Raw genomic sequence first — 8,836 nt, forward strand, 5'->3', positions numbered from 1 at the left:
AAATTAGAAAATCAACAAGGCAAACTGGAAATTGAGCGGGGCAAACTAGAGAATCAGCGGGGCAAGCATGAAATTGAACAAGGCAAACTAGAAAATCAGCGGGGCAAACTTAACAGTGGACAACACCACATGATAATTTTGAATTGAACTTCTACTGTTAATCATTTCTTAGGGGCTACAAAAGTTTTGGATCAAGCTTCTAATTGTGTTTTCTATTAATCCATGTTTGTATGATCTTATGAATATGTTTGATAACAAACAAACATCACTATTGGGCCTACTATGGTTTCGACGGTGGAAATCATTATCTCCACTGTTTCCTGTGGTATGATCCACTTGATCTTTTGATATGCTTCAATTGGGGGCTCAGCCCTTTAAATTAGATGGAAAAACGGATGGACGGCATGGATATACTACATACATTCAATGTGGGCCCAACTGAGATTAAAATATACCTGTGGTGCGAGTGCTTTCTTCACTAGACTGACCATTTTTAAAAGATGATAAAATGTTGATGTATGGAGAGGATACAATCCAATGCTGATAAGGAAGGGGCCACAACAAAATGGGTCTTTTGTCTTTCTTACTGGAAATGGAACGAGGAAATGGGGTGAAATGAAACGACAGTGAAAGCAACACAGTGGAAAGGAGAGGTATTTTTGTCCTCAATTTCAGTGTCATTACGAGGAGGTCTAAGTTCGTATGTTAAGTTTGTATCGCTTCATGAAAACCACTGGATAGAAGGTGCGTCCACAGTCGTAAATTTCTCTAAATAGATTACAAGGAAAATAAATAAATAAATATAAGATTTCATAAATCCGAAAAATAAGAAAGAATCTATACGAAAGATGCAATCACATCTCTACAATCTGTCTGATATTAGAAACAGTAAGACGGATGATAAAACCTCAGCCAAGGTTTTCATCCGTACATTTGGTTTGTAACATGTGGCCCACCTGACAACTGAACGGACCTGATGATTTTTGGGCGTGAGCATCTACATAGTGATGCCTCTCGAATGAATGGATTGGATTTCGTACCAATATGCGATGACAAAACATAATGAATCAAAGTGACTTCTTAGCCTTTGATCAGGTGGGCCACCGAGTGAATTTTCCGTGGCCAACAAACCAGGCGGGTCCGATCATTAGGTACTCGCAACTATAGGGTGGATGTGGACGTTCAGTCCTTCCCCATTGTACGGATATGGCCCACCCGATTATTGATTTGCCTGCTTATCAGATTAAGCTACACAAATAGGTCCCAGCTGAAGAACGGACCAGATTTAACGATTTAGACCCATATAATGCATGCCATTAATTAATTAGACCCACAAGGTACCGGAATCCTCGACATCACCTGTTTGACACAGCGTGTACAACACCCCAACTCTGTGGGGTTAACTAGTTGTATATGTAAAATCCACTCCGTCCATGTGGTTGTATCCTTGATTCTAGGCCCTGACAACAAAAATCAGTCACACCCACAACTCCGATGTGCCAGACCAAGGGAAACAAAGGGGATAACATGTGAACCGTCAGTTTGTGTGTGGGGTGGCCATGGTCTATATCTTTCAACTCAGGTGGGCCACACCACGAAAACTAAAAGGTTTTAGGAGAAATTTTACGTTGATCACATTGAAATTATGTATGTATGGTTCAAATAAGGGTTCCACCTAATGGACGCCGTAGATTTAAATAGACAACATGGTGGGACCCACAGAGCTTGGGCGTTTTAAGCAGCTGCCTTAAACAGGCTTTGAAGACGATTCTGTTCTGATTTTCTGGTTTATTAAATACAAATTCTAGAGAAATGAATCCATGGATTTGTCAGAGTATATGGACTTGCAGAATCCGTACACCCAATCACCTATTTCTTTAATCCCAACCGTCCAAATTCAATGTTGAGATGAGAGCAAGGAAAGGTTGAATCATTGAGGGGTTAAACGAAGCCCATGTGCAAACAGCTCCAGATCTAAGCCGTTCATTATGTTTGGACCACTATGAAATCCTCTGTCCCAAAAATCTTGCTGGCCCACTTGTCAGATCCTGGATTTTCTTTAACGACGAAGATGGACAGCTAGAACAAAAAGGTGACTAACGGCCTGAATTCCAGGTACATGCGTGGCCAACCTGAGCAGTTCGGCTGGGGGCGCATTCATCCCATCCGTTGACATGGCACGTTTGATTGTTTGGAACTTGTAAAAATTCTAACAATAAAGGCAAATCTTTCAAAATACTCAAAAGCTATAACGCTCATTAAAATACGCGAGCAGGAATCGGCGTTACTTAGTTACACGTAGGTGGGTGTTTCCCTTACCGTGGGCCCACCTTGATATATGTATTGTACATCCACACCGTCAATCAGTTTTTGCAGATAATTTTAGAGAATATATCCATAATCGATGTAGATATAAATATAAGTGGACCAAACCATAGGAAACTATGTCCATTGACAGCCAACCATTAAAAACTTCCTAGGGTCCAACGTAGTGTTTATTTGCCATCCAACCTGTTGACAAGGTCACAACGACCTGGATGAAGGGAAAACACAAATATCAGCTTCATCCAACACTCTTTCGGCTCCCAAATATCTTTTAATGGTTTCCATTCATTTCCTACTGTGTGGTCTACTTGAGAATGATATCTTCTTTATTTTTGGCACCAACCCTAATATGATCTATAAAAACTGATGGACGGTGTAGATATACAAAAAATACATCAAGATGGGCCCCACAGTCAAGTAAACACCCACTAAGGTGTTACCGGGTAACATCCGGTTCCCTTCCAAAAATCACACTCACAAACCCATGAATTCATGCTAATTCCAGCAGCAAGGCATTCATTACCAATGGGCCTAGTTATAGGCCCGTGAGTATAAACCAGATCTGACTCATTTATTTGGTGGGCCTGAAAGCCCCATGAACGGCCCACGAAATCAAGTGAAACTGAACCATGGTTTAAGAGTCGGATCCGGTTCCATACCACGACTCGGCTGGATTCAACCCGAACCCATCTCAGGCCCGAATGACTCGATTCGAGTCGCCGAGTCTTTCAACACCAAACCAGGCCCGCTAATATAAGTCAGACCCAAGCCCATCAGGCCCATCATTCCAGCCCAAGTGTTTCGTTTTCTACAGAGATTGCATGAACCTGTTAATCTATAAATACTCAATTCCCTCCAAACCCTTCCACCGAATATCTGATCCATGGCCAATGCATTCCATCCGTTCCTTGTTTTCCCACTCGCTCTCGCTCTCTCTCTCATCTTCAACCTATCATCTGCAGCCTACAACAGCACTGATTTGATTCAAACAACATGCAACAAAACAAACGACTACCAGCTCTGCATCTCCTCTCTTGAATCCGATCCTCGAAGCTCCACCGCAGATCTAAATATCTTTGCTAAGATCATGATCGAGCTAACACTGTCTAACGTAACGGACACTTATTCATTCATCGCTAAGCTGATCAACGACACCGAGATCGACCACGTCCTGAAAATCTGCCTTTACGATTGCTCGGCCGTCTATGATATCGGCGTCAATTACCTCAAAGACGCTCTTACGTATCTTGATCTGAAGGCTTACATTGAAGTGGCCAAGTTGGTGGGGTCCGCCGGAGGTGAAGGTGTGGAATGTGATAATATGTTCAAAAAACCGCCTGTGCCTAAATCACCTTCGCCATTAACGTATAGAAATGAGATCTTGGAAAAGCTATGTAGTATTAGTAAGGTGATTGTAAGTCTCCTTGGTTGATCATAGTCGTTGGTTCCTTTTATATAGTTTATCTGTTTTGGGTAATTGAAAGTAGATTTTGATTTGATGATGGCCCAGCGTTGAAATTCACATGAGATGGATGATCGTGGGATGTTTTTTCGTTGATAAATGTTGGAAATTACTCTTCTTGGATACGATTTAACCGGTGTGATTATCAAGAGATGGGCATCCATGGATAGGGCCCAGTAGATGGATGGTCTGGATCCACCGTCTAAAATGCAAGATTTAGCAACGAATAGCACCTTTGTTGTCTTAGCTTGTGGGGCCCAGTTGATCAAAATTGCCGGTCGTGATCAATGTGGGCGTAACAGAAATGTATGAAGTTCTGTAAGTTGAGAGTAGTACTTGGACGGATGATCTTTGACTGTCCGATTGGTTCTATTGTGCTGGTTAAATGGGCAAAAACTAAGGTTGCACATGGGTCGGTTCGTTCCAGTTCTGGGGTCACCCCATAATCCAATCGTTCCTAATGATTCCAGGAAAATTGGAACCGAAACCGGACCGTTTGCACCCTAGAACCGAACCAGAATCAGACCGTAAAAATTGGTTAAGTTCATATCGGTTCTACAATTCTGAAGAGAATCAAGAGATTATGATATTTTTTTATAAAAATATTTATTACTTAAGATGGCTCGGTTCCAAATTCAGATCCACAGTTCGGTTCTACATGACTCCGAATTGAGAACCAAACTAATTAGTTCTTTGAATTTTGAAACCCGAACCTGTGCACTTTAGAACTATATAAAATCATGTGGTTTGGTCCGTTCTAGTCCGGTTTGCTGGTTCAAGGTGCACCAATAGCAAAAACCAATGTCGCTGGGATTGTTCGATTGCTGTGAACGGCCAATCTGTTTTTTGTTTTACGCAGTGCGTAAAACCCCAAGTCTGTGGGCCCACCATGTTGTACGGCAGTAATTTTACACTGTTTCCATTGGAGTGGCCCATTTGATTTTTTAATCAGGCTAATCTTGTGTACAAATGATTCAATAGTTTCTCCTTAAGATTGATGGACGGTGTGGATTTTATTACATACACAACATGGGGCACCCCACAGATCTTGGAGGTTTTACGTGCAGAGGATTCGGGTCCATCTCAGGCCAGTTCTATCATCTCAAGCTAAATTGAACCCATGGGGGGCTACACCAAGCTCAGCCATAGGTTTTACTTCGTGGGCCAGTTCAGTACAGATCTAGGCAACCCCCAATCTGGTACGTTGACAGCCATAGTTGGAATGGAAGGCGCTAGGCCCACCATCTAAATACCGTCCATTAATGTTAAATAGAGAAGGTTTGGCCGGGCCTACTTCTCAGGCCTTTAGGTAGATTGATCAGGAAGTTCCCTTAGTTCCGGCACATATTTCATTACTGCAAGCTAAAAAACATTATTGGACTATTCTAAACATCTGATCAATTACCTATGGATGGTCGAGATCCTACCTATAAAAAATATCCATCTATTGGGATTCTCAATTTTCAATGGAGGGTGGTACACAAGGAATAAAAAAAAAGTTCACGACTGGTGGGCCTTGTACCTCCAGACCGGCAGGCTTTTGCCCAGTGCAGAAAAAAGCAGTCCACACAAGAAGTGGGCCACATTAGTCGGTTGGTCGTTCTTTCCAACTGTCAAGTTCTCTCATGCAAAGTGCAGATGAACTGATGGGTTGTGATGATCATGGTGGGTCCCTTCAGATGAATGGTCAGATCTGGTGCACACGTGAAATGGTTCATACGCATGCACTCAGAGATTGAGTACGTTTCATACATCTAACTAAAATAAAAATGTCAGTCTGTCCGAACAATCCTAGCTTTTGATTAGTGGACGTTTACTATTTTTATTTTTAAAGTAAAAGTAAGAAATGGCTATTTTATTATTTGCCATGAAGAAGTATTACAAGCAAAAGAGAGCCAAAGTTCTCAAGAAGAAAAAAGAAAAAGTAAAAAAGAAAAGAAAAGGAGTAGCCTACACTACTGGGCCCAAGGGAGCAAAATAAAATAAGAAAAATTAGAAAATGAAAGGAAATGAAAAAAAAAGAAGCTATGATAAGCATTTGGAACATAAGTTACTTGAGATAAGCTACTTATGCCACAAGTAGCTTAGTCTTTCTACTTAGTTAATAGGTTGGGCCAAACTTTAATGTGGAGTTTTCATTGTTTTGGCCCCACCTGTGATGTAGGTTGTCCATCATAGGGCCCCACCTTGGATGTAAGTCATTCATTATTAGGAGTTAATCTTTAATGTGCATTGTCTATTATGTATGGCTCACTTTTGATGTTGCTCATCCATTATATTGAGCCCATCATCATTGTTATTGTTTATCATGTATGGCCCACCTTCAATATCCAACGCCCATCATGTAGAGCCTGCCTTTGGTGTAGATTGTCCATCACGTGGGCTCCACCAATTTGGGCCATCCATCATGCAGGTCTTATCCTGGATATGAGCCACTCACCATTAGGGTAGACCTTTGATGTGAACTGTCCATCTTGTAAGGTCGACCTTTGATGTGGACCACCCATTATGTTGGCCCACATTAAATTGGGTGATCCATCATGTGGCACCCACCTTTGCTGTGGACCTTCCATCATGTGAGCTTCACCTTTGATGTGGACCATTCATCATATAGGGCTCCTTTGATATGGAGAGAAGTGGAAAATTAAAAAGTTAAAAGCCTAAAAAAATAAATCATATGGGATAAGTAGCTTTAAGCACATTAAGTTACTTTTGCAACATGTTTACCAAACTAACTTAAGTGATAAGAGGAGAGGGAGATATAGCGGATCATTAGCCAGACTTGAGAGAATATATCTGTAGCGCTCCATGATAACACTGGCCTAGGATATTTTAGGAGGAAGGATGTGATAAGACAAAAAGGCTCTCTCTATCATGGATTTGAATGGTGGCACTATTAAAAATGGTAAAGTTAAGCTTAGATATGTTATGAAAAAGATTTTGGAGGCATTTATCCCTAGACCCATGTATGCCCACTTTAGAGAACATTCCCCAAATTGTTGTAGAGGAATGAGGGAAGCAAATGAGACTAATTTTAGAGTTTAATCTTAACACATGCAAGCATTCAAAGTGGTTCACTCTCTTGGGATGGTGAATCTGATGAGTTAGGGGATGGCCAATGGAATGCGAGGTAAGTAGGTGTTAAGCCGTGGAGAGAGAATTAGAAGCCCTTATTGCAATATATGGAAAAAAAAATAATAATAATAAGAATAAGAAGATAATTCTAGCTTACAAGTTTGAGATTTTGTCTCAAGATGACTTCTTTTGAAAGAAATTTGGAATTGAAATTGCGATTATTACTCTCTCACTCTCTCTCTCTAAATATGTCATTTAAAAGTGGGGAACAAATGCCCACTAAGGATATTAGAAATTTGACATGTAGAGTTATCCATGATAATTAACCGATTAGAAAATAAAGGGATGAGAGTCCCAAATCCAATAGATGAATCTATAAGGAAAAATGGTGGTTAACAAGATACTACTAGCCGGTCAATTAGGGCTTGATTGCAACATATCATTCTGTAAATGGTGTCGCAGGCGACGAGTGAGACTCACTTGGATTTCTTTCTATGTTTGATTTGGAGTAATTTGGGTTGCAGTATTGACTTAGATATGAAAATATATTTAACTTGTAGTTGCCATTAGTCAAATGAAACTTAAAATTTATAATAGGTTAGAAATTATAGAATCGTTTAAGGATTGAAGAATCGTAAGATTCCATAACTTAAGTGACTCTTAGGTTATGCACACTTTTCTGCCCGCACTCATGTACGATCTCTACTATACAGAATTTGATGATTTTTGAAAGATTTTAACAAAACTTTGGCAATATTTACATCTAATTTTACTGCGCAAGGTTTATAACACTGGGAAAGTGAAAAAAATATATAGTATAAATATGAGAGAAGGGTTGTAAAAATAAATTAGAGAGTAAGTGTATTGTTAATGTTCTTATAATGTGTGGAGTTGAATGTGAATTGATTTGAGATGTGAAAAGTAAAAGGAAATACCAGACACCATTTTCTCTAAAAAGGATAGCCCGATATCCTTAATTTCAACTCTACTTTTGTCTTTGAGCGACTTCAATAATGCACATCTCTTGAGTTGGGCAAAACTTTAATACATTTGAGAATCTATGTATACTCTGGAGCTTTAGACAAAGGCTACGTGTACACCCTGCACCCCCTACACCAAAAAAAAAAAAAAAAAAAAAAAAAGCCTTTCACACTCAGAGCCTATCATACGCTGATTGTTAACTATCCTTGAAGCTCATTGCGATGTGGTTTAACTATACTAGACGGGCAATTGAATGACCGCCTGTAGCTTTAGAGGCTACCCGCATAGCTGCTGTTAAGATAGAATGTTAGGGAATGGGCCCAATAAGGGCGTAGCGGCCCACCAGTTTTTGTCATTTTTGGGCTACAAGGTGATATGCGAATAATTTCAAAAAATATATGGTCATTTGTTGTTATTTTTTGTCTCAATTGTTACATGAATAATTTCAGGGTTGTTGGAGTTGAAGTATGCTATTGAGATCTACTCCCATTTGGCTCATTTTTGGGTCAATCGGATCCAAGTCTCCAGGAGGCATCATGGATCCTTTTGATTTGATTGGTTTAAAATTTACCACTGTTAAGAGTCTAAGAAATGTATCCTATTAGGGGTTGTACAAGGTTATATGCAGCCAAGGTTTCTTAGTAAATTAGATGATCCACCGATATCTGATTTCATCCACTTGCATGCCCATTAATTTGGTCCACCAGTTCTTTATTAATTGGGCTAAGGACCCTTTCTATTCCACGCATCTGAAATTTTAAAGTCTTCTCGATTAGTAGGAAATGATTTTATAAGAGTGGTACACATTTTATGTCTCTGAAAAAGTTTCCGACAGTTTGATCGAGATTTGAGAAATTGGGCCCCTAATTCATTGATGTAGTCTGTTAATTATTTTGCGAAAAGCTTATTTTGCCGACTCATATGATTTGAAAAATGGGTCCACCATGTATTTTCGAGGTTTAGTTAAAAGCTGTTGGGAGTCTTAACTTTAGT

At 39.9% G+C, this 8,836-nt stretch overlaps 1 protein-coding gene across 1 annotated transcript; it reads left to right on the forward strand.

Moving 5' to 3' along the window:
• The first annotated feature begins 3,208 nt into the window (after positions 1–3,208).
• Positions 3,209–3,827, forward strand: LOC131225758 (cell wall / vacuolar inhibitor of fructosidase 2-like). The gene has a single exon (XM_058221347.1). It carries the CDS (start codon positions 3,209–3,211, stop codon positions 3,755–3,757), a length of 549 nt encoding a protein of 182 aa, XP_058077330.1. The 3' UTR covers positions 3,758–3,827.
• The last annotated feature ends 5,009 nt before the right edge of the window (positions 3,828–8,836 follow it).

This window comes from Magnolia sinica, chromosome 14, assembly GCF_029962835.1.
Source record: "Magnolia sinica isolate HGM2019 chromosome 14, MsV1, whole genome shotgun sequence".
Taxonomy (NCBI): domain Eukaryota; kingdom Viridiplantae; phylum Streptophyta; class Magnoliopsida; order Magnoliales; family Magnoliaceae; genus Magnolia; species Magnolia sinica.